At 43.1% G+C, this 27,031-nt stretch overlaps 1 protein-coding gene across 1 annotated transcript in view; it reads left to right on the forward strand.

The window, feature by feature from the left end:
* Positions 1–13,662, forward strand: part of NINJ1 (ninjurin 1) — a 34,750-nt gene extending 21,088 nt beyond the window's left edge. The window contains exons 2-4 of the mRNA XM_065407874.1: positions 623–836; positions 9,161–9,326; positions 13,610–13,662. Coding sequence (XP_065263946.1) covers positions 623–836; positions 9,161–9,315 — 369 coding nt within the window. The 3' untranslated portion in view covers positions 9,316–9,326; positions 13,610–13,662. The remainder of the gene's footprint in view (positions 1–622; positions 837–9,160; positions 9,327–13,609) is intronic.
* The last annotated feature ends 13,369 nt before the right edge of the window (positions 13,663–27,031 follow it).

Consider the following 27,031-nt stretch of genomic DNA (forward strand, 5'->3'; position numbering starts at 1 on the left):
CACTCTTACTGAAAAATTGCTTAGGGTCTCATTTTTACCATACAATTATAAAATAAATCAATTGGAGTACAGATATTGTACTTACATTTCAGTGTATAGCATATAGAACAGTATAAACAAGTCATTGTATGAAATTTTAGTTTGTACTGACTTTGCTAGTGTTTTTTATGTAGCCTATTGTAAAACTAGGTAAATATCTAGATATGTTGATGTATCCCCTGGAAGACCTGTGTGTACCCGCAGGGGTACACGTACCCCTTGTTGAGAATTGCTGGTTTAAAGTATAGCCCTGGTTTTAAAAATGTTTAAAAGCAATCCCATTTATACACTTCGCAGCCTTTAGATTATCCAGATTACCCAAACTTTCTGTCTCTTGTGACATAGAAGCATGTGCATCACAATTTCCAACAGTTAATACATTTGTATATATCTGCCTTAAGTCCAGGCACAATCTATTACTCCTTGGTTAGAGGATCTTTGTAGGTGTGAGCACACAGAAACAGATGAAAGCAGTACAGAGATGAGCAGATTAGGGAAATCAGTCCCTGGACCAAAGTCTGTTTCTTAGCTCGCTAACCCATTAAACTTGATGTATCCATAATTGAAATATTTTCACTTTCAGCCTAGATATCAACGCATTAATATGAACCACTACGCCAATAAGAAGAGTGCTGCAGAGAGCATGTTGGACATTGCTCTTCTGATGGCCAATGCATCCCAGTTGAAAGCAGTAATGGATCAAGGACCTTCTTTCTCATTCTACGTCCCACTTATTGTTCTCATCAGCATATCCCTCATACTTCAAATTGGCGTGGGCATGCTCCTGATATTCCTTGGTACGTATTAAGAACATTACCATTTATTTTTCCCTATAGGATTAACCCTGTTTTTGCATTTTCCTTTTGGAAAGAAAGCTATTTGAATGACTTTGTCTCAGAACAGGTTAAAATTCAGCCACAGAATACAGGAAATGTTTTTAGTGTATTGGCTTCCTTTTCACTGGGGAAAAGTGGATTGCCGATAAGCTTCCTCATTTTTAATTGCTGACTGCAGGAAAATGGACGATTATTTCAGTGAGGCTGGAGGAGCAAGGAACATAGTTAAATACAGTGCACATTAAACAAACAACAACAACAAAATCTATATAGGGCAGGCTCTTTATGCACCGTAGCCTCATGCAATTAGAGGCAACAGAGTGTTAAGGAATGACCAAAAAGTTATTCTGTAGCAACAGCAGTATAAGAGTAGATTACACCTCCTCCCCAACATCTTTATTACCAATGACACTACAGTCCTCCACCCCCACATTACCAATGTCACAGACTAATGGTTGTATCCTAGATGTTTTCTTTAGTTTATCACTGTATTACCCCCCTCCCCCCCACAGAATTTCTTTTACATTGATGCTGTACATTGGCTTTAACGGCTTTAAAGCAGTGTGAGTGAAAGCAAAATTTGGGCCTGAGTACTAGACATCAGCATAAGGCTTGGTAGGAATAAAATTGACTTCTTTGAAAACTCCCAGTCTTCTGGGGTAAATAAGGGAACTGATATTACTGCATGTACCATAAATGGCATTAAGGAGTATTTTAGAATACTGACATTCTGGTTACCACACACATCGTACAAAGAACAATGGAAATATATAGTCAAGGATGCCAAAGTCATTACAGGTTTTGACACTAGTGATTTAGAGAAGAAGAGATTCACCCTTTCTAGCATTTCTTATTGGTATATAATCCCTTGAATGAAATGGATTGACAGCCATAAGCTATTAGAGAATTGTTCAAAGGCAAGATCCTGGATTCTATTTGAAGAATGGTCTAGCTAACAAACAGCTAAGGTAGAATTTCTTCACACCAAAGACATGTCTAATCCATCATCAAGCCACCATTACTTCATCTTGACTTTTTGGCCAACAGGACATAAAACATCAGAGTAAAAGCTGATATGTCTATGCCTGGGGACCATCTTCTGGACTAGCAAGGAGATTCTAGCACGAGCATCAAGATTACTTTGATTTCTAACTTATTTGTCACTATTAATATTCATTATTACCAGTGTTACATGTGTCCGATTACTGATAAGACTAAAGAAAACATCTAGAACATAAGAACGGCCGTACCAGCTCAGACCAAATGTCCATCTAGCCCAGTATCCTGTCTACAGACAGTGGCCAATGCCAGGTTCCCCAGAGGGAGTGATCCTAACAGGTAATGATCAAGTAATCTCTCTCCTGCCATCCATCTCCACCCTCTGACAAACAGAGGCTAGGGACACCATTCCTTACCCATCCTGGCTAATAGCCATTAATGGACTTAACCTCCATGAATTTATCCAGTTCTCTTTTAAACCCTGTTATAGCCCTAGCCTTCACAACCTCCTCAGGTAAGGAGTTCCACAAGTTGACTGTGCGCTGCGTGAAGAACTTCTTCCTTGTATTTGTTTTAAACCTGCTGCCTATTAATTTCATTTGGTGACCCCTAGTTCTTGTATTGTGGGAATAAGTAAATAACTTTTCCTTATCCACTTTCTCCACATCACTCATGATTTTATATACCTCTATCATATCCCCCCTTAGTCTCCTCTTTTCCAAGCTGAAGAGTCCTAGCCTCTTTAATCTCTCCTCATATGGGACCCGTTCCAAACCCCTAATCATTTTAGTTGCCCTTTTCTGAAACTTTTCTAGTGCCAGTATATCTTTTTTTAGATGAGGAGACCACATCTGTACGCAGTATTCGAGATGTGGGCGTACCATCAATTTATATAAGGGCAATAATATATTCTCAGTCTTATTCTCTATCCCCTTTTTAATGTTCCCTAACATCCTGTTTGCTTTTTTGACTGCCTCTGCACACTGCGTGGACATCTTCAGAGAACTATCCACGATGACTCCAAGATCTTTTTCCTGACTTCTTGTAGCTAAATTAGCCCCCATCATATTGTATGTATAGTTGGGGTTATTTTTTCCAATGTGCATTACTTTACATTTATCCACATTAAATTTCATTTGCCATTTTGTTGCCCAATCACTTAGTTTTGTGAGATCTTTTTGAAGTTCATCACAGTCTGATTTGGTCTTAACTATCTTGAGCAGTTTAGTATCATCTGCAAACTTTGCCACCTCACTGTTTACCCCTTTCTCCAAATCATTTATAAATAAGTTGAATAGGATTGGTCCGAGGACTGACCCTTGGGGAACACCACTAGTTACCCCTCTCCATTCTGAGAATTTACCATTAATTCCTACCCTTTGTTCCCGGTCTTTTAACCAGTTCTCAATCCATGAAAGGACCTTCCCCCTTTTATCTCATGACAACTTAATTTATGTAAGAGCCTTTGGTGAGGGACCTTGTCAAAGGCTTTCTGGAAATCTAAGTATACTATGTCCACTGGATCCCCCTTGTCCACATGTTTGTTGACCCCTTCAAAGAACTCTAATAGATGAGTAAGACACGATTTCCCTTTACAGAAACCATGTTGACTTTTGCCCAACAATTTATGTTCTTCTAGGTGCCTGACAATTTTATTCTTTACTATTGTTTCAACTAATTTGCCCGGTACTGACGTTAGACTTACCGGTCTGTAATTGCCGGGATCACCTCTAGAGCCCTTTTTAAATATTGGCATTCCATTAGCTATCTTCCAGTCATTGGGTACAGAAGCCGATTTAAAGGACAGGTTACAAACCATAGTTAATAGTTCCGCAACTTCACATTTGAGTTCTTTCAGAACTCTTGGGTGAATGCCATCTGGTCCCGGTGACTTGTTACTGTTGAGTTTATCAATTAATTCCAAAATTTCCTCTGGTGACACTTCAATCTGTGACAATTCCTCCGATTTGTCACCTACAAAAGCCAGCTCAGGTTTGGGAATCTCCCTAACATCCTCAGCCTTGAAGACTGAAGTAAAGAATCCATTTAGTTTCTCCGCAATTACTTTATCGTCTTTAAGCGCTCCTTTTGTATCTCGATCATTCAGGAGCCCCACTGGTTGTTTAGCATGCCAAGGGATTATGCAGCCTTCTTCCAAAACATTTTTGAAAGTAGAATCATTTGCATTGTCACTATCAGAATCTTTTGATAGTCTTTGCATATACTTTGCCATCACAGGAGTGAGATGTGTAGTGAGATTCCAGCATCACTTTGCAAAGTTTTTATACAAGGCCTGTATCTGGAGCTGTAGCATTCATAAGAATCACCTAGTCAAAAGGAAACAGACACCCAAAATATCTGCAGTGCAAGTTTCAAGAGTTGACTTGAGATGCTTATGCAAGTTGCCAGAAGAGAGGCTTAGGTTTTCACCCACAGCCCCTCAATAAGGGTCTGCACCACAGCCCATTGAAATAAGTGGGAGTTCTACTGACTTCAGAAGGCATTAGATCAACCCTTTGCTACGGACAACCATATACATATAAACATTGCTCATGTAGATTTTAAAGGCTCTTCTTTTGAAATTAAGACCGTAAGATATTTGTGTTTTTTCATATGTAGAAAAGAGAAGTCTGGAAAGCAATAGCCACAGTTCACACAGGGCACTTAAAGAACTCCCCCCCCCCCCCGATTTCTCATTGGCTACTATTTTGCTTAATTAGCTTTCTGTGAAGCACAACTGAGGAGGCAGTCTCCTGTTCCAAGGGTGAAGTTCCCAGCTAGCGAGGATGCATGGGCTGTGGTGTCTTCAACACGCTGATGGCACCCAGCTTTGTGTTTCTCTCTTCTCATCCAGCCAGGAGAGTTGAGTGCCTTTGCCAGTGTCTGGAGGAGATTGGGGAATAGAGATCTAACTGGCTGTGACTCAATTCAGATAAGACAGGAGTGATGATGGGTTAGAGAAAGCAGCCTGAATACATGGCAGAAACTAAATCTTTAATGTCTTCATTGATTGTTACTGAGAGACTGGTTTGAGCCCCATTGCTGCTGAATAATCCATCTCTCAGCAGTGGCAGACACTGCTTTTTAACATTTACATCTGGCTAGCAGGCTGCAATCTTCTTTCAGATGTGGACCTTGCTTCTCTAACGCATACCTTTTGCCAACCTGTAATGTGTTCTATTTGGGGGCTACACCCAAACTCTGTTCAGAAGCTAGAGATAAGGCAGCTGTGCAGTAGCCCACTTGGTAAACAGAGTGGTGTACAGCCAGCACATTTAGCTGGTGCTTTAAGATCAGCACTGGCTGCTTGTGAGTTTCCGGATGTGTCAAGTGTTGGCATGACTAATAGAGTTCTGAATTGCTTAGAGTGTTCCTATCTGAGAGGCTCTTCCCCAGTGACACACTGCCACATAGGTGCTGGAACTAGGGATGCTGGGGGTGCTGCTGCACCCCCCGGCTTGAAGTGGTTTCCATTTTATACAGGGTTTATAGTTTGGTTCAATTGCTCTCAGCACCCCCACTATGCAAATTGTTCCAGCACCCTTGCACTAACCATTGTGGAGATCAAAAGCAGTCAAGTGGGAACCCTCCTTGGTATAAATGGAATGAAGGCATGAGCCACTGTAAAGGTAGCTTGCCTTTCACATGCAGATATGGCTGCTGCCTCAGTGTGTGGTTGTTGGACAGATAGGTTAGCTCTCTGGCTAACCAAAAACTTCCCCATTCCCCCCTTGCAGGGTAATGGAAGTCGAAGCCATTATTCAGTCTCTTTCCCTTTGTTATAGTTCAGGCCCAGAGTGTGCCAGTTTTCACCCTTCTCTAGGGAAGATCAGCAACTCTTCTCCCATCCTCTCCCAGAAACTCCAACCCTGGGCTTCGAAAGAGGTGGCAGCAAGTGCTCAGTCCAACACCCAACCACCCTCCCCTGAATGCGTCCTTGCTCAAGGCCTCTTTTGCTCCCAGGGTTCTCTTCTCCAGATATCTAGCTTTTTAGGCAGCTTCCTCCAATTGCTCAGGTGAGGCCCAGAGTGGTCTCACTGGGCTCTGAGGCAAAGGCATGACTTATATATCTTGGCACTCCTTCCCATCATTCCTTGCTGTGAGCCTCCAACTCCCATCAGAAGTGGGAACGAGAACTCTGAAGAATTCCCCTGTTTTGGGTTGAACCAGCAGCTGGGCCATGAGCGTGCTGTAAAGGACCAGTATTCCCTGCCACAAACACAAAGCAAGTGCAGAATGGGTCTGCTATTTGAGAAATAAGTTCACTGTTTCCTTCTGGTTCTAAACTGCATGGAAGGTTACACATGGCCTGTCCTTTGGAGAGACTGGTTTTCTGCACACTTTTCCTTGAAGGTGCCATGGCAGCATTAACAACTTTTTTGAATGGGGAAAAATAGAGTATTTTGAAATAGTTTAAGCTGCCTGAAATGAGAGTGGGATTGGATTACTATGACAAAAGGTTTAAGAATAACTGTACTAAAGAACGGTTGAGGTTAGCTGCATGCTTAGTACTGTAATAATGAAATAGGATTACTATAATTCCATCTGAAATCTCAGAGTTCTACTTTAATAGATGGAGCTGTATTTTACCTACTTCCTCGCCCCCAATTTTGATGAATCATCAAAATGACATTTCTCTGCAACCTGATGTCTAACACATGAGATCCTCTAGGTACATATACATTGTTGTCTTTTTCCACCCCCCACCAGCAGCCAGCCTTAAGAAACCCTATTCTTAAATACTACAAGAAAGGAGTTGTAGTTCATTTGTCTGGAACTGCCATGCATTACAGCGATCCAGGAGATGTTAGAAGACACACCTCCACACACACAAAATGACTACAAGCATGCTACCAGCGACGCTACATAACCTGTTTTTTCAGGTTGCATACGGGGTTAACTCTCAACAGTTTTAGTGTCAGTGTAGGTGCAGAATAGCTGAAATGGTCAAACAGTCCCCCCACTACTGCCCCACAGTGCTCTGGCTGGCTTGGGATGTCTCTCACCACACACTGCTTCTGGGAACAGAGCTGAGAACCATGGGACAGATCCCAGAAGCCATTTGAATCGAGAGAGTTTATAGGGCAGCACTAGCATGGACGCAGGGCAAACCTGCAATGGGTCATAAACTAATTCAGCATGGCTAGCTGGGATTCACGGAACCATTTGTACTTAAACTAACTCAGTTACAAATGGGGTCAGTAGTTCTTCAGTATTCACAATGCCCACATGTAGGGCCCTACCAAATTCATAGTCCATTTTGGTCAATTTCACGGCCATAGGATTTAAAAAAAAAAAAAAATCATAAATGTCATGATTTCAGCTATTTAAATCTGAAATTTCATCGTGTTGTAACTGTAGGGGTCCTGACCCCAAAACGAGTTGTGGAACTGCTACCCTTACTTCTGTGCTGCTGGTGGTGGTGTAGCTGCCTTCAAAGCTGGGCACCTGGACAACAGCTGCCACTCTCTGGCCGCCGAGGTCTGAAGACAGCAGCGCAGAAGTAAAGGTGGCATGGTATGGTATCGCTACCCTTACTTCAGCACTGCTTCTGGCGGGGTGCTGCCTTCAGAGCTGGGCACCTGGCCTACAGCCATCGCCGCTCTCCGCTGCCCAGCTCTGAAGGCAGCGCAGAAGTAAAGGTGGCAATACCATGACCCCCCTAAAATAACCTTGCAACCCCCCTGCAACTCTCCTTTGGGTCAGGATCACCAATTTGAGAAATGCTGGTCTCCCCTGTGAAATATGTACAGTATAGGGTAAAAGCACACAAAAGACCAGATATCACGGTCCATGACTCATTTGTCATGGCTGTGAATTTGGTAGGGCCCTACCCATATGCTAAATAAACCCCACCCTGATTTGTATAGCAGAGTTCGCAAACTACACATCAAGGGGCTTTGGTAATACTGTTTATGATACTGTTGCTGCCACAGCCTGCATGGTACTTAACATCTTATTCAGATTTTTCTTTCTTTTGTTTATATAATTTATGTATCTTACTACCAACCAAAGTTAGAGTAAGATGTCCTTTCATTAGTTCTCTTTAAGGGCCTGATCCAAAGCCCACTGAAATCAATGACAGGTCTGCCCACCAACTTCAATGATATTTGGATCAGGCCATAAATTACAGAGCCCCCGTTTAGAGAGAAAGTGGTCAGAGGAGATTTTTTAGCTTGCCATAATGCTGAACAGTCCTGCCCGATTTCACACAATCCTACACAAGCATATGCATATTTAATATTACTCATATATACATTTTACAAGATCTGGAAATGAGGCCTACACCAATCTAATTTTATCTTCTCTTATTTGTCCTCCCCTCAGCAGTTCAAGTAAGGAAAAGTGCAAGCAAACAAAAGAAAACAATATTTAGACAGCTGATGCTCAAAATAAGACTGACTGCAAGCTGTGATGCTTTGAAATTTCACTCTCTGTTAAACAGATGTAATGCTCCTGCTTTCTAAAAATAAAAACTAGAAGCTGTAGGAATAGCCATCAGTGGCTAGGTATGGGGAAGAGGGCAGGTACAGAAATCTCATACTGGAACAGATGGAAGAGAGAGATATGATTGGGCTATCTAGAAAGGATGTACAGCCCATTCTGTCATAAGAGGCTAGACTTTATTGGCTCTCATTGGTAGATCTTCTGATAAATGAGTAAAGACAAGTTTTCTAGAGGTAAAGTAATAAATATTTAAAATTTGCATTATGACAGTTTTCCTTTTGGAAGGAAAGAAATTAAATGTACTGTAAGAAATATTACTGCTTCAATTGTTGGGGATATCTTTTCTGTAGGACACATTCTGCATCTAGCTACACATAGAAAGTCTGGGAGCTGCACAAATGTATCTAAGAGCAGAATTTGGCTCTTACACTATAAGAGGATATTACATATTCATCACAAATGAAAATAATCCCCTTAGATTTCGTAACATTGGCTGCAATGCTAACTTCCCTTTTTGCAGGATGGATGTATCTGGCATCTGGCATCTAGCGAGGGGGAAAGAGACATATTAGGGGGGAGGAATAGCTCAGTGGGTTGAGCATTGGCCTGCTAAACCCAGGGTTGTGAGTTCAATCCGTGAGGGGGGGTCACTTAAGGATCTGGGGCAAAATCAGTACTTGGTCCTGCTAGTGAAGGCAGGGGGCTGGACTCAATGACCTTTCAGGGTCCCTTCCAGCTCTATGAGATATATTTACATAAGATAAATAATAAAAAGCTTTTTACCGTGTGTGTAAATGTGTTTTGATAGTAAAATACCACTTTTCTCTTTTCCTTTGAAGTAAAATATGACCTTAATGACCCTGCAAAACATGCCAGGCTGGATTTCCTCAATAACCTTGCAACTGGACTGGTGTTCATTATAGTAGTTGTGAATATTTTGATCACTGCCTTTGGAGTGCAGAAACCAGTGGCTGAGACAGCTTCAAGACAGTAGGTAACAAGAAGGTGAGTTATGATCCTTTCAAATTTTTTCCTATTGCCTTCCACCCGACTGACAGTGCACACTCAAACAGCCTCCCCACTCCTCATCAGGGCCTGAAAATCATGTTTTTTTAGAAAGTGACCATTTCCCCCTTTAAAGATTATCTGTATGATCTCTGTAGAGAACAAGTGTATTCTTCACACTGTTCTTGAATCAGATTATAAATACTAGGGATTATCGATGAATTTGATACTGGATTTTAACTGCAAAGTGCAAAAAACGACTTAGGCATATAGAAGACAGTTTGGTATTCCAAGAGGGGCCCCTTGTATGTTCCCTCTGTGAAGTCATAGAGAGCATGCCTCAGGAAAAGCCACTCCCTCTTCTCAGTGCTCACGAAGCCAGTCAAGGGACTGAAAACTGTACTTTTACCCTTCTACTACAAAAGCTTTTTTACTAGGCAGGTTTGCATTTGCAGTATACTGCTATGCCAGTCAGTTATTAACACATGAAAGACTTTATCCAAGCTTTTGGTATGGTTTATTGTTAACCCAATACAGTGTTAGGTGGCAGCAGAGATGTTAGACTTCATTTAATGTGCCCTGTGGTTTTCCCAGGATGCACTTCTTCCTGTTTGTAGGAAGCCCAACCCAGGCAATTCTGCACTACAGGTTGCTTTGATAAATGTGGTAGAACTGTATTATTCCCCCTACCCGAGCAGTGTAAGGCTACTCCTCAATGTGGAAGGTACTTGAAAATAAGAGGCTTTGATTTACCCTTCTACGTAAGAGTAGAAGAGCTTGTGAAAGATCAAAATGTATGTCTCAGCAGCATTGAGAGGCTGCATTCTGGCTGAAATTCACCACAGTGCAGAAGGCAAGCCCAAGAGCAGGATACCACTACCATCACACTTATGCCCTCAACATAGGATTTAAATTATATACCATGTACCTTGCTCTGGCCCTCTGCACAGGGGGACATGTCCTCTTAATCCCAAATCCCTTTTCAAGAAGACCTGTGGACGAAACCATTGCATGGAACTGCCAGTAGTAATCCCATAGTATGCCAGATCCCCATGCTAATCCCACATGACACTGCACAGCCTCATACACATCCCCCTATCAGATGGGCGAGCTCTAGAAGCAGCAGCAAAGACAGTTATATTTTTTTTAAATGAATGTAACATTAAAAAGGCATCCATATACTTGCTCTGAGTGCCCTGCCCCCTATTCAAAATTACAAAGTCAGAACAACCATCTCAGTCAGCCTCATCCCTTCTACAGAGTAGCATTCCCTGGTATTACATACAAAAAAAACCCACTATGAACACTACGGTTGCAAAGTCAAGCACTCAGAAGTGAGGGAATTCTGGAATTGCAAAACCCTGTGCGACCTTAGTTCAGCCCTCAGGAGTCTGGCCTAAATTCACACAAGAAGCCTGTGCAAGAGCCAGCAATGGAAGCCAAGAGGAGACTACTAGGTCCCAGCTCTCATATCTAAGGCACTACAAACATTCTTTCACTTCTTACAACCCTTTTCCTCATTCACACCCCATACTGTGCAATGGTGAGGCAAGGGAACTGTTGAACTAGTATTAGGTAATTCTGTATTTACCCTACTATAATGCATACATACAAGGGGAGCAAATTAAGGTTCCTTAAGTAACTTTAATTCTCACATTTCCCTAGCTTTTGAGAGCTCCACTCCGCAACCTCAACTGCCTTTTAAGGTAGGGTGTTTGTACGTGGTTTCCTGGGGTTTTAAAAAGGAAAATTGAGAAAAAAACCAAATTCCATCATTTAGAATCATATCTAATGTCTGCTAGGGTCACCAGCAAAATTGGAACCAAAGTCCATTAGCTAAAGTGAGAGAGCTCTGTGCTGTGGATCTAAAGGAGTCACTTCTTGTTTTGGACTTGCCACTTGAAGGGGCATTGTCATGGGGCATGACTGCCCTGTGACACTGCAGGCACTCCCTGCCTCCGTTTCCTCCTCCCAGGTGTTCACGTGGCTCCGCCGTGCAGCTGGGTCACCCTGAGTTCAATCCTTTTTCAGGGGTAACAAGTTCAAACAAACATCCCAAACAAATAAGCCCCAAAGACCAGAAGAACCTTTATCTGGGAGAATGTGAAGGGAGGGGCAAAATAATAGTTGCAAGCTTTTTAAGGTAGGGGGTATGAGGGCTTTTGCTGAGAAGTTAGGACTATGAAGTGCATAATAAAATCATTAACACCAGTCAGCGGAGAGTTGAGACCAGAAAGCGTGGATTCCTCCTCCCAGTCCAGCACACCTTTCCCTTTGCAGCGTACCATGAGATGCTTAGTCGAGTCTTGAAGCATGCTCAGGGCAATTGCTTTTGTTAGGGAGCTGTGTGTAGCCGGAGCATACTCTGTGCACAAGAAACATTCAGAGATTTTACCAGCTAGCTTCTAATCAGCTATACAGAGTGTGCAGATAGCAATTTTCAGGGACTTGTAACTTCATCAAATCTAGGTGAGTTTTCACGGGGACAGCAAAAGGCACTTTGTGCCCCAGGACTATTCCTTTGCCAAACATCAAATCCCTCCTTCAGGATGGAGGCACACAGCTACAGGACTCAGCAATGAACATCTTAATGGGTGTTGCAGCTGTTACATGCGATCTACAAGTCATCTGTTTCCGAGCTTCACAAGCCAATTGTGCTTTGGGCAGAATTAACATGCCATGCTGGTTTCTCTGTCAGTTATTGTACATCATCCCTCTAAACATGCACAAGTGATTCCTCCTGCAGATTTCTACCACTTGTCCATTGACTTTGCTTCTCTCCCCCACCACTCCTCCGCCCCGTGTGTGGGAGAGTTGTAGGCATTTTGTGGACACAGTTGTTTTTCAGTTGCTGTGGTTTTGTGAAATATCATGTTACTTAGAATCCTCTATGCCCGATGGAGACAGCTATGTGGCATTTATGTAGGAGTTTCTTTGTTTCAGTGCCCTGGGCAGTGAACATGCCAGAAAAAACACATGATCCAAAGGTTTTGGGTTTTTTTCCCCTTTACATTATGTTTGGGATTTGGGGTCTCTAGCTCACAGCAACCATCTTCCTGAAAGTCAGAGTCTGAATGTTCCTTCTTTGTGATCCCCATGGGAACCTTTAACACCTTGCATTCTGCCCAATGGATGCCTCTCTTTATAAGCAGAGTGTACATAGGTATATGTTTCATTAGTCATCCACAACATTTGTACGCACACAGGGTTATGTACCTACCACAAAGGCTGTCTGACTGAAATTGTAATAGAGATTTCATTTCCCCATTTTGCAGTGAAGACAAAACAGCGACTAATTTAATTTACCTTGGTGGTAAGAGGTCAGGTAGAGAAGTAGGCCCTATCACCTGCACAAGACTGTCGTCATGCTCCGGCCTATAAGCTGTACGTGCGGCTAACTCACTCAACTTGAATGGCTAACTCAGAGTCTGGGTCCTTTACCTTTTTTATCCTTACTTGGTCTATGTTTGAGGTTTCTGAAAAATGCACTTTGGATCTGTTCATATTTTAATTTAACAAAGAGAAGATTAAAGGGGGGACTTCATTACAGTCTGTAAGTGTCTACATGGGGAACTGATATTTAATAATAATCTCTTAAATCTTGCTGAGAAAAATCTAACATGATCCAATGGGTAGAAGTTGAATCTAGACAAATTCAGACTGGAAATAAGGTGCAAGTTTTTTAAGGGTGAGAGTAATTGACCATTGGAACAATTTAGCAAAGGTTGTGCAATCAGTCCATCACTGACCATTTTAAAATCAAGATTGGATGATTTTCTCAAAGGTCTGCTCTAGGAATTATTTTGGGGAAATTCTATGGCCTGTTGTATCAGAAGATCAAACTGGATGATCATGGTGGTACCTCCTGGCCTCAGAATCTATGAATTATTTGCCCACTGGCACATGCAACTTTTGCTAAAAATAAAAATCGGCCCATTCACTTATGTACAGTCTTTACAGATCTTTGAAAATAAATCTCTTTTTCCTCTCTGGGATTTTGGCAAAAATACAGCCCCTGGTAGCCAAACGCAGAGTGGCAGCTAGAAGTGAGGCCCTCATTGGACAGCTCCCAGAGTCTGTAACAAGCACTGGTCTGCTTATGAAGGACTGTGTTGGCATGCTACCCGTGAAGGACCATGCTGGGTGGAAGTGGGCACTTTCCAGCTTTGCCCTACGTTAGGCCAACATGGCAGAAGCTTTTGATTCCATTGCAGAGGGAATTTGTAGTTACTGTAATTATTACATAATTGAGCTTAATTTTTTTGCTTTTCATTTTATTTCAGAGATCTGAACCATTGACCCCTCCTCTAAGTACTTCTGCACTTGAGCCAGTTAAACTTGGACACAAAAAGGAGAAGCTGAAGTTATTCAAGCCAGCATTTTTCTGTTTCCTTCAAATGACTTGTTTTCTGTGCCTGGGATTTTCATCCTATTAAATATGTAATATTCAGTTTCTAGTGGAAAGGTTGAGCGTCTTAACTGCTAGTTCATTGACTCTGCCTTCGAAGAGTCTGGCATCTCAATTTCTATAGAAACTGGAGTTCTTCAGAGAAATATGCAATGTGAATGAATTCATCAGGAAACAAAGCGATAGAATCAGCTCCAAAGGCATCTCGGACTCCTCACTTTTTGTGCCTTGTGTTTTCTTGATGGATGAGAAGTTTCCCAACAAAAATTGCTGTCATTTCCACTATGGAAACCAAGGGTCTTAATTTCTGGCACAGTCACACTGTCCTAACCTCTCTCAGTTGTAGCTAGGTATTTGTATTCCATATTGCTGTAGTGGAATGTCTTTATGTTGTGTGAAGATGGCCATGCCTAATTTTCCCTCTTCCTAGGGAGCAGTTTGTCTCTTCAGCTAAATCAAAAACTCCACCTCTTCCAAGGTGACAGGAATCCAGTAGGAACAAACATTAACAAGCTTTCCTTTGCCCAATTTTTCTCTGACAAGTATTCATTGGCCCAGTTTCTCTGTCGCTGGATCACAAGGGCCTGCATAAACCTTCCCTCCCCTTGGTGCAGGGTCCCACAAGAAGTCCCTTTGCCTAGTTTCTCACTCTCAGTCGCTGCTCTCCTCCAGTCCATACAGGATGATTATTATCCACAGCTCTAGCACATCCTGAAAAGACTTGTAAAAATGCTGCCATAGCTAGGCGCCACTGAGTAACTTAAGGGCGGAGGGTGACGTTCATCCCTGCACAGAGGGCAAGGCAAGGCCTGTAAGCTATTAAGTCACATATAACCCATCAAATTAGGATACAGAGGGGCAAATTTCCCTCTGAGAAAAGGCCTGATCTCTGCACTTATTTGCTTTTGTGAGTTTGACTGATTCTTAAAAAAAAAATTTAAGTAATAAATTTAAAGAGATAGCAAGAAAAAGATCCTCAAGGGCTCATGTTCCCTGCTGGCACAGGAAGCAAAAATTTTTTGGAGGGCATACTGTTGCTGGCAATGTTGTATATTGCGAGTTTTGCTGCTTAAAGTATTTTAATCATTTTACTTCTAATTTATCATACTTGCAATTAGAAGGATTTTAGTGTCCTTGCATTTTAACTTTCTTGTCGATATAAATTGATACTAATATATTTCTTGTGTTATCACATTATTTTGCACATTTGTGGCCCAAAGTGTAAGCTTTTAGGAGAGTTAGCAGCAGCACTCCTTTACAGTTTTAAATTGATAATCCTCTCTTCTAGTTATGAATACATGAATAACTGGGTTTAGAGACTTATCTTGTTTACTGTAGGTTACATAAGAATTATCCTTTAACCAGAAACAAAGCAACAAAGTTACTATTTTTCTGTATTGCTAGTAGCAGAATATATACATACAAGCAACATAGAAGAATATTAAGCTTTTCTTGCTTTGTTTCTGGTCAAAGTTTTTCTGCAAGATTTCTGGCAAATACTGCTTTGAATGACTTGTTGTATATATTTAAATGTAGGTTGGAGCAGCTGTGAGATGAGGCACTTAGCACAAGTTTCCCCAACAGTTAATTTGTCTTGTTAAAATTAATGAAGGAATATCAGATTGTACCTGTATTATAAAATATTCTCAATATTGTATTGCAATGTGTTGATTGGTAAAATATCATTGCTTGACTGCTTAAAATAAAGACTTTCTTCCATTAAACAAAAACAAAAAACACAGTAAAACTGCAGGTGGAACCCTTCTGAACATGTAATTACCATAAATAAATATCAGAGTGGCTTTGATATACGCACCTTGAGTTTATCGCATGTGCGAAAGGTAGCAAAATATAGTACTATGCAATATAGTACGTCCTCATGGTGTAACCCTAACTAAATAGTCATTGCAGTGGGCAGACAAATGATTCTGACCCTTTAACTCAGGTTGGGATCCTAATTATTTCTGATTGCAGAATAGCATGAATTTTTCTAAGTGCAACTTTCCTTTTTTTATTGGTAAATAAATAATTTTTCTTACTTTTGTTTCTGGTTCTCATTTACTCTCCACCTTCAGACATTTTATTACCCCCACAGCGCACACCTGATGTAAATGACTCCATTGACCTCACTGGAGTTTCTGCTGCTTGCACCAGGTTGGAATTTGGCCCGGGTTATTTCTAATTCCTTCCTCCCTTCCTCCCCTCCCCCCATCCTTACAGACACGGAAAGCCAAACAGGGCTCATTTCACACTTAAATACCTTTCACTGGCTAACAGTTGTGGTCGAGAAGTACAAGGGACTCAATTTCTTACTACCTACAGACAGACTCATGCTGCTGCCTCTGCTGCATTAAGCAGCCTCTGGGGACCTAGGTTTTTTACTCACGAACACAGAACACTTATCTCTAGAGCAATCCTTGGGGCTTCTATAGGACTTGACCAATTCAGTTTCCCTTCCCTTTATTTACTCTAAATTCTCACAGCGTTTTCTAGATTTCTGTGTTTGCTTCATTTGTCTCCTCCATTCCGTCTGTTTCTCTTCCCTTTTCACGGTCTGCCAATTTTTCTATATTTGCTCTTGGTTTCTTTTTAGTTTCTTCTTGCTACTTGACCTTCATTCTCACTGTCACGCAAGGGAACCAGCTGTTTCCGTGGTTTTTCCTTGAAAACATCATAGGAACAGCTGTTCTCATAGTATTTTCCACCAGAAAGATATCCCACCCTCCAGCTGCTTATGTTATATCAGGGGGAAGAGAATCTACTGGATCCAAAACACCAAGTAGTGAAATTATGGCTGGATATAGTCTGTTCTCAGTGGATTCTGGGGAGAATGTACCCTAGCTAAAAAACATTCTCTCTTGGCTATCAAGAGCTAGGCACGTGTATCTAGAAATTAAGGGCCAGATTTTCAAGACAGCTGAGGACCTACCGCAGCAGCCAGATTTTCTAGATAGCTCAGCTCCCATTTACCCAGCATGCTGAGCTCTTGAAAATCTGGACACCAAGTGTCACAATGGGAGCTGCTGCTCAACTCTGAAAACTTGGCCTCAACTGTGGGTTCTGAGCACATGAAAATCAGACCATAAGTAAATAGCCTGATTTTCAAAAGCTACCAAGCACCCTCACCATTGTCCTTAGATTTGAATAACTTTTGCCAGATGAAAGGGGTGATGTTTTATTGCCATGTTTTTACTGCAATTAAACGAGAATTGCAAAATGTCTTCAGTCATGCAATCTATGTTTTTAAGACATGGAGGCCTTTAAAAATCATGTATTTTTTATCAGGCAAAAGCTTCTCCAAGTTGGTTTCACCTATAAATAATTTAATTACATTAAAAAAATTCATATCGGGCACCTATTTAAAATCCTAAATGACCATCTCCTTAGCGGTATCAGATAAATGCGTCATTTTCTGCAGCTTCTTGGTCTATTAAGCTTTCCCCATTATGTTCCCACAGTCAAAAACTGCTTGTTTCTAGGCAAAAGTTTCAGTTAAAAACAAATCATCAATAATGAAGCAAGATGAGCTTTTATTGGCCATCTTGGTTCATATCAGTTCATCTCGTTCTGTATTCAGCAAAATAGAAGTAGGGCAAGAATTACACATGCTGTTTAGGTTATGTTATCAGTACCTCCAGATCTAGGGCTGTTTAATGTTGCCGCTCTCTTGGTTTCATTTTAATTCACTTCAGCAAGTTACAATGACCAAATGTACTGGTCTGCAAAGTTATTCTAGGGTGTATGCCCTAAAACTCATCATCAGCTGGAAGCTGTTCTCCAGCAGAATGTTGCTATAAAATGGACTGAAGTGGTAAATGTATCTCTGGTTAATTTCAACCTTTACTCAGAAACAGTAAATAAATAATAATAAAGCCCCTAAAACGCTAACCCTGCATACTGCTAAGAGCTGCACAGCTTAGTGTATGCCAGACCTGTATTCACTTGTTTTGATAGGTCTGTGTGTAGATTTGCTTTTGAACTCAGTTCTTTCACATATGGCCACTGTTCTGTGCCCAGGAAAAGTTCTCCATGGACATCCTTTTCTTGGTCTCTTTGCCTTGTGATGGCTGTGTCACAGGGTGGCTGCACCCTGTCAATGAGGGAGGCCCAGAGCCCCCATGCTAGAACAGATGCTCTGAGTTTGGCCAAATAATAGGGTCGAGCAGCACCTGGGGCTAAGGGATCATGGACAAATCAGAGAGGAGACAGGCTGATGAATCAGAGCTGGATGAATGGGAGTCAGGGGCAGGTGAGAGCTACCAGAGGACTGTGGAAGGTGTTTCCTGGGGGAAGGTTGAAGGCAGGGAGAGCAGCAAGAGGGGTTTGCTGGCTGACCTCCCCAAGCTAGAGTCAGGGGGCCAGACAAGACTGAAGGCAAGGGAGCGGCAGAACAGAATACCCGCTGATGTCTCCACAGTGGAGAGCTGGATCTAGGGGAACAGCGAGAGGAGCAGGGGGAGAGAGGGATGGTCCCTGGGCAAGGTTGATCTCCCAGTAGGGTGTGTGGGGCTTCCTGCTGGGAAGCGTGGGGTTCTAATCCAGCTGGGAGGCTGGGGCGGCTGTCCTGGCAGAGGGAGAGAAGAGGGCTAATAGGAGCCTATGTGTGGTGGAAGACACTGGAGTATGGTGAGGATGCACTCCCAGCAGAGAGGCTGGAGGCATTCTTGCCGGGAAGAGCAGTCTTTTAAGAACTAGATTCCTGGGGAGTGGGGGAGATATGGACTATGTTTTGTAATAAACTGGCCCCAAGGAGGGGTGTTATTTAATCAAGAGCCTGGTGTAGAGGCACATGGGTTGTGCTGTGGCCTGTCATGGGAGGGCACTTCAGGCAGGGTTGCCCGATGACAGGTTGTCAAACCCAGAAAATTAAGTGATTTCATACAGTTGGTAATGTACAGTTCTGTAATCTGAATAATAATTGAGATTATTTGGGAAACAATCATCAGGTGAAATTGTAGATTCCAGGCAGTTGGTCTAACTCACATTACCAGGAAATTGTGTGGAAAATCTGCCCCCCCATTTCATCCATGACTGCTGCTGTCACAAGTTACGTCTAGCCCAGTAATATTATATTAGTAGCTGAAAGCCCCTGCTGCCACATGGATGTGGCAATTGGGCCCAGTAATCCACCATCTGTGCAGTCTCCGTGATACTACCAATGAAATTGTTGCATGTAAATTACCTGTAGGGTAAGGGAGGTGATTGGTTGAGTTACCTCTGATATCACAGTGATGTAGGACTCTTGGCGAGGCATAGATACAGCTGTGCAACAGGAAGGCATGTAATATCGTAGAGAACTTAAAAGTGAGATAACAAGCGGCAAATCCCAGTGATGATCGAACCTGGTGATATTCTGAACCAAAAGAGCTCACAGCCATGCTTGTAACTGCTTCCATCACTTCACACTGACCTCACAGACAGTCTAGGCTTCAGAGTAACATTCCTGGAATCTTATTATACAGCTACTGTACCAGTAGTTGCATCATTTTATAGCAGGTCTCTCAGTAAAATAAAGGTATATCAAGCAAGTAATTCTGCTACATTATAGTGAAAAAGCCTGACAAAACAGGCTGGTTTACTGCAGGCCAATGGGAGCAGTTACTAGTGAACAACTAATACCATCATTCAGTGACTTGTATTGACTGGATGGTTTGGTAATTCAGGATTACCAATATTACATCTGACTCCAATAAAAATGTTCTACACGGGTGAATAATCCATTTGTTGGTTTATGATCCTGCAGTTCCTCATGTGATGTTCCTGAAATGCTACAGTTTTGCTCTGATTTCTCATGTGCATGCAGTAGAGGACAGCTACTCAGGGTATGTCTGCACTGCATTGTAAGCCCAGGGTTTGAACTCAGGCTCAAGCCTACCCCCCAACCCAATTTCCAACTATACACAAGTCACGCTAGCCCAGGGCTTGGACCCCACAGGGATGGAAAGTCCAAGGCTGGGTCAAGCCAGGACCCAGGATTCAAGTTCTAGCACTTTGCAGTGTAGATGCAGCCCCACTGGATCTGTGCTTTGGGAATCCACCAAAAGTACCCACAATCCCACAGGCTGACTATCTTTGTCCTCTAGAGCAGGGGTCGGCAACCTTTCAGAAGTGGTGGGCCGAGTCTTCATTTATTCACTCTAATTTAAGGTTTCGCTTGCCGGTAATACATTTTAACATTTTTAGAAGGTCTTTTTCTATAAGTCTATAATATATAACTAAACTATTGTATGTAAAGTAAACAAGGTTTTCAAAATGTTTAAAAAGCGTCATTTAAAATTAAATTAAAATGCTGATCTTACGCCACCAGCCTGCTCAGCTCGCTGCCAGCCTGGGGTTCTGTTCACCTAGGCCGGCAGTGGGCTGAACAGGGCCTACGGCCGGGACCCCAGACCTGGGGGGGGCGTGTTTCAGGGGTTCAGGGCAGAAGGCTGGGGTGTGTGTGGGGGGGGTTTCAGGGATCAAGACAGAGGGCTGGGGTGTGTGGGGGGGTGTAGGGCAGAGGGCTGGAGGTGTGGGGGGTGCAGGGCAGAAGGCTGAGGGTGTAGGGGGATTAAAGGGTCAGGACAGAGGGCTGGGGGTATGGAGGGTGCAGGGCAGAAGGCTGAGTGTGTGGGGGGTTCAGGGCAGAGGGCTGGGGGGTGTGGGGGATGCAGGGCAGAAGGCTGGGGTGCTCGGCTTGTGGGGGTGCTCCCAGCCCCCTGCCCTGAGCGGCTCATGCAGGGGGCTGGAAGGGATATGCCCTGTTCCATCCCCTTCCCCAAGGCCCGTCCCTACCTCTCTCTGCCTGCTCTACAGAGCTGTGTGCACGCTGCCGCTCTTCCCCCTCTCCCTCGCTAGGGCCATCAGCTGATTGGCGCAGGGAAGGAGAGGAGGAGGAGCAGGAAAGCACCACGCTGGGGGAAGAAGCGGGGGAGGGGGGAAGCTTGGCTGCCGCAGAACCAAGCTTCTGCCTCCTGCCCCCGCAGGGGAGAGCTGTGGGCGGGGGGGCGCTGAGTGGGGCTGGGGGCCGGGACCGCGGCAGGGAGCTGCGTGCCAATCAAAATCGACTCGCGTGCCGTAGATTGCCGACCCCTCCTCTAGATGGTCAAGTTTGGTGGACAGTCAAGTTTTCTTACACTGCACCATGAACAAAGGATTAGAGCTGCCCCATTTTGGGAGGGCGCTAGGAAGTCTGGGATAGGGTGGTTGGACTCAGGCCTGCATAATGCAGCATAGATGCTGGAGCTCCAGGTTGGAATCCAGCATTCAACAACCCCTAACTTGGAGTTACAAATGAGTGTAGACACTCAAGCTCTAGGTTAACAAATGCAGGGTTTGCTAATTCAAGTTCTATTGACTCTGGGCTTTGACTGCAGTGTAGACATGCCCTCAGTGACTACACAGGCAAGAAGGCTTTCATGCCATGTTTTTCCCCCCCAAGAACCTGTACAGACCACATTGCACATATGAAAAACTCCTGGTGCACTAGTGTCAGACTGGGGGTTTGGGTTTTTTTGTTTGTTTGTTTGTTTTTTAAAAGTACAGATGCTGCGACAATGAGGAAGTTAAAGATGAAAGACAGCCATGCAAGCAGAACTTGACTGTGGAAATGCTGCTTTCACAACAGGTCATCTGAGGATCAGGAAAAAACAAATATCTAGACCAGGGATCAGCTACCTATGGCACGAGTGCCAAAGGCAGCACGCAAGATGATTTTGAGTGGCACTCACGCTGCCTGGGTCCCAGCCACCGGTCCCGGGGGCTCTGCTGCCATCCTGGGGTCACGTCCACCGGCCCCCTGCAAACCGGGGTCCCGTCCGCCGGCCCTGCTCAGCCCGCTGCCAGCCTTGGGTCCTGGCCACCAGTCCCGGGGACTCTGCTGCCATCCTGGGGTAGAGAGGGGTGCAGACAGGGGCAAGAGGGGGCGCAGCTCAGCACCCCCACCTTAAAAATTGTTCCAGCGCCACTGTACTAGGATATTTCTAAGTCCTAATTTACTGCTTACATCACTATCACGTCACGTGGAACACTGCATTGCATTTGATGTTGTGCGTGCCGTCTGTCACGATTCTTTTTCCCCACTGTAAGTTGAGGGGTATATTTGACAAAATGTCAGCTCCTAAGAAAGCAAAGTTAGATGTCCATTCATTTCAGCCTTCTTGGACAGACACATTTGGATTTATTCAAAAGAAGGACCGTGCTGTTTATGCTTTCTATTGTGAAAGTATTGTTTGTTGCACATCAAGTGTTTGACGACATTTTCAAACGAAGCACGAGAAAACCTTTCTTGATGAAGCAGACAAGTCTAAATCGATCAAAAACGCAGTAGCAGGATATGAGAAGCAAAGCAGTATTTTTAAATGCTTAAGTGTAAGTAAAAATCAAGCCACAGAAGGAAGTTACAAGATTGCACAGTGCATTGCAAAAAACGGAAAGCCGTTTATATGCGGAATATATAAAAAAATGCAGAATATATAAAAGAAATTTTTCTCAGCAGTTTGGAGGTTTTGTTCAATGATTGCCAAATAAAGATGTGTATCTAGAATAAAATAACTGCCTGTCTCTGCCAGAACAGTTGAGAGACGCGTAAGCAAAATGGCAGAAAACATTAACGAAAAGCAGACGTCTGCATTAAAAGACACAGCAGTGTTTAACGTTGCAGTTGATGAGAGCGTGGATATAAACGACGTTCCACATTTGGCAGTTGTTGCAAGATATTGTGCTTCCGATGAAATCCAAGAGGAACTTTGTTGCCTAAAACCTCTGCATGGCACAACAAAGGGGGAAGATATAGCGGAAACTTTTGTAAACCATTTTGAAGAACAAGGAGTTGACATCAGAAAAATATTTTGTGTGACAACAGATAATGCTCCTGCCATGGTCAAAAAATAGAAGGGATTTGTAAAATTACTTAAAGATCAAATTGGCCACCCGACAGTCAAATTTCACTGTATCATGCATCAAGAAAACCTGTGGGCTAAAATTTCTAATTCAGAGCTTAATAATGTGATGAATACAGAGGTGCAAATTGTGAATGTCCTTGTTGCTTGATCTGCTTGGACTTACAGTTTCAAGCACTGCTAGAAGAGATGGGCAGTACGTATAATGACATTCCACTTCACAGCAACATTTGGTGGCTAAGTTGTGTCAAGGTTTTGGTGCACTTTGTAAACTGTTTTGATGCAATCAAGGCCTTTTTGTTGGAAAAAGGACAAAACTACCCCAAACTGGATGACGACAAATGGCTCTGTAAACTCATGTTTCTAACTGACATCACCGCTCACCTAAACGAACTCAACCTCCATCTCCAGGGTGCAGGGCAAATGGTTCTGGATCTTTATGAAACCTGGAAGGCATTTGTTATAAAACTAGCAGTTTTTTCTCAGGATATTCGAACTTTGACTTTCCGCTACTTCCAATACATAAAAGAGCTATTGACACGTTGCACTGTCAGTGTCGATGAGATTGGAATATACATACAAGAATTCGAATCAGAATTTTCTGACAGATTTCAAGATTTCCAGTGATTTGGCCCAATGCTTTCTTTTCTAATTAAACCTGAAAAGTTCAACGAAAGCAATTTGGATTTGTCTGTATTTCAGTGGATGGGTGTTGAAGATTTCAAAATGCAACTCATTCAGTTAAAAAGCTCAGAATTGTGGGCATCAAAGTTTGGAGATCTGCGGAGTGAACTTGAAGCTACTGAGAGAGATCATGGGGCCTCTATTCTGACCCGCTGGACATCCCTGCCAGTGAAATTTAACTGTTTGAAGAAAATTGCGTTTGCAGTGCTTTCAGCATTTGGATCCACATACCTGTGTGAACAGGTATTTTCACACATGAAATCTGTCCTTTTTCCCTCTCGGAGCCGGTTAACAACTGATCACTCAGAAGCCTGTGTGCAGCTTAAAGTATCCAAATACGTGCCAGACATTGGAAAACTCAGCAAGGAAAAGCAAGGCCGAGGATCACACTAAACTGATAAGATCTGCATTTTAATTTAATTTTAAATGAAGCTTCTTAAACATTTTAAAAACCTTATTTACTTAACTAAACTATTGTTGTATGTAATATATTATAGAGAGAGACCTTCTAAAAACGTTAAAATGTATTACTAGCACGCGAAACCTTAAATTAGAGTGAACAAATGAAGACTTGGCACATCACTTCTGAAAGGTTGCCGACCCCTGATCTAGACCTTATGTTAGAAAAATGTAAAAGTGAGACGGGAAATAGAGGAGAGGTCTCCCTGGCCTAGTGATCATGCTCTGTATTGCCAATCAAAGGAACCAGGTTTCATTAACATCCTAGTCTTTTGCTTCCTGTAGCTGAGAGTGGGATGCATCAATTAGGGGCCCTCATTGCTCTGCTAAGAATGGGCAAGAAGGTTGCTGCACATTTTGACATGAGCTGCTTCTGGAGTGCATCCTACTTTAGGGAATGACTTCTAGCTGCCTCTGTGCGCTCTCCCACCCCACCTCATCCTAGCCTGGAGATCAAACAGTTTATTCTTCACCTTGGTATTCCCCTTATAGAAAAGGGTCTGTAAAATTTAATTCATATATTAATTTTCTGTAGTACTTTCAAGTCCTCTAATACAATTATGCTACAGTAATAAGGAATATTCCTGTTCATTCTATAGGCTGCTTTAATAAATCTATAAAAATAGTTGTGTTTGATAAGTCTGAAGACTACTTTCTATATACTTTTACTCTTATTATAGAAGGCTTTTTGATAGGCCTACAATTCTATTCATCCACACAACAGATATTTCATGACCAGTGACAGTACAGTCTTCCCTGTACTGCCCCACCAATATGCCTCAACCCTGACCGGCAGGGACCACCGCTCACGCTGAGAGAATAATCCAGTATTTCTATGCCCATTCAGTCCTTGTCAGATTTTATGAGGCTGCAAGGGAAAACACTGCTGTATTCAAAGGCGTGACACAGAGAGGAAGGGCTCCATGTTCCATAACCAAAGCCATGAACTCCCTGTTCTTCCTACAAGGGATGATTAAAGAAAGCAATATGATTATAAGTACTCTTACACTACTTTGTTTCAGTGTTTGCCAATCAACAGGCAGGGAATTTGTTTAACACGTCATATAGTAACTCTTTGAATGTTTTCTCTACTCTATAGGAACCACAGTTATCGCCATTAAACCAATATCCGTGAACAGTTACCACAGAGAGATATCTGAGCCACCACATTTTCCTAATAGTTAGAGCAGGAAATAACTAGTATCTGAGATACTACCACATAGTAATTGTATGCAAATGAATTTATAATAGAAGCAATTGTAGTTTAGATCACTTTTGGGGACATACATATTAGTTGGACTTTCTCCACTGCTGTTTTTTCCCTATTAAACAGCTTCAAGTCATCTACCCTCCCTCTGCCTTACAAATGCAATACGTTGCATTGCACTGGTGTCGGAGGAAAAGCCGGGTAGGGTTCTGGGCACTGAAATGTTGTCAGGGAGTCCAGCAAAATGTGTGTGTGGATTTGTATGTGACTAGACACTCAGTTATGATCAATTCATTAACTAACATTCTTCATTTTGGACCTCATCCCAAGAGATGCTGAACACACACAACTCTCATTGACGTCAAGCACTTCTCTAGTTTCAGGCCCTGACTGTGCTCATTACATCTCCAGGGATTTAAATATATATCTTAATGTTTCCCACAGGGCCGGCTCTAGGCACCAGCAAAACAAGCTGGTGCTTGGGGCGGCACATTTTTAGGGGCGGCATGGCCGGTGCCAGAATGCCGCCCCTAAAAATGTGCCCCGGCCGCCCTAGCTCACCTCCGCTGCTGCTCGCGCGCCGCTACTCGCCCTCCCTCCCAGGCTTGAGAGCCTGGGAGGGAGGGGGAGAAGCGGTGCCCGCGCCGTGGCCACTCGGAGTCTCCCCCTCCCTCCCAGGCTCTCAAACCTGGGAGGGAGGGAGGGGGGAGATCCCGAGCGGCCGCGGCGCGCGAAACAGCCGTTTCACGCGCCGCTGCTCTCCCTCCCAGGCTTGAGAGCCTGGGGGGAGGAGGCAGGGCTGGGGATTTGGGGAAGGGGTGGAGTTGAGGCGGGGCCGGGGGTGGGGGTAATTAAAAACCGGGGGGGGAGGGCGGCCAAAATTGTTTTTGCTTTGGGCGGCAAAAATCCTAGAGCCGGCCCTGGTTTCCCATACAAACTAGAATTTCCACAATCTCATCTCTGGAATAACAAACAGCTTCCTGAGCCGGGATTCCATTTGTTATTACTTTCAGCCATGGAGCTATTATCTGATCTTTCTTCCACAGGAAAATCATGCATCATTGGGTAACTAGCAATACAATGTCAATATATGAAGGGCCAAATTCTGCCCTTGGAGGCACTGAGCATACAAATTTGAGGGCAGAATTTGGCCTTAGGTTTTGTCTACCACTAGGAGACTACAATATATTCTCCCCATGCAATGTAACATTTCATGTAGAAAAATTCATGATTAAAGGATAAAAGTCTCTGTTTCTGGTAGTGTAATGCGTCACTGGCTGCATAACAAAAGCCAAATTATCTAGAACAAAAGCAAACTCCAAAATGGGAATTGTACATGTCTGATGATAAACCAAAGCTAAATAACTACTTTGGATAGTCACTGACTCGGGGACAATTACTGAGGTCTATTCTGTTCTCACTCAGACAGGCTCCTGTTGACAGTGCTGGGAGCTTGCTTCAGTAAACCAGAAGTTAGGGAGGAGCCAGGATTTGGCCCCTTAGTGAACATAATAATTACCTTAAATATTGCATCAATTGGTGGGGTTATTTTTGGCTTGTTCCCTCCCATCTTCTAGACGTTGCCTCCCTAATCTCACCTTCCCATCTTTTCCTTCACAAGTCTACAGTTGCTACTTGGACCAAAAGTTTCTTTCATTACAATTCTTGCTTATTAGCTACCTAAGTCATCATCCCTTATAAACCTTTTAATTCCTTTGATTTCTTCATCATCATAACCTTCCTTTGAAGGTATTTATAAGAATATTTGTTTGGTAAATAGGAGTGCCGCCAGCTTTTCTGCCGCCCTAGGCGGCGGAAGGTCCCGCCCCAAAATGCCGCCCCCCACAGAGGCGGCAGAAGGTCCCGCCACCGGAATACCGCCGCGGTCACTGCCCCCCAAATTGTAGTGCCCTAGGCGACCACCTAGGTGGCCTAATGGGTTGCGCTGGCCCTGTTGGTAAATTATCTTCAATCTTTAAAATTTAAAGGATTCTTATCTGGAGATTATACAAACTATTATTCTGCTATTTATTACAGCTGGGCAAATTTATTTTGGCTAATAGTTTAT

The sequence above is a fragment of the Emys orbicularis genome, chromosome 7 (genome assembly GCF_028017835.1).
Source record: "Emys orbicularis isolate rEmyOrb1 chromosome 7, rEmyOrb1.hap1, whole genome shotgun sequence".
In the NCBI taxonomy this organism is placed as follows: domain Eukaryota; kingdom Metazoa; phylum Chordata; order Testudines; family Emydidae; genus Emys; species Emys orbicularis.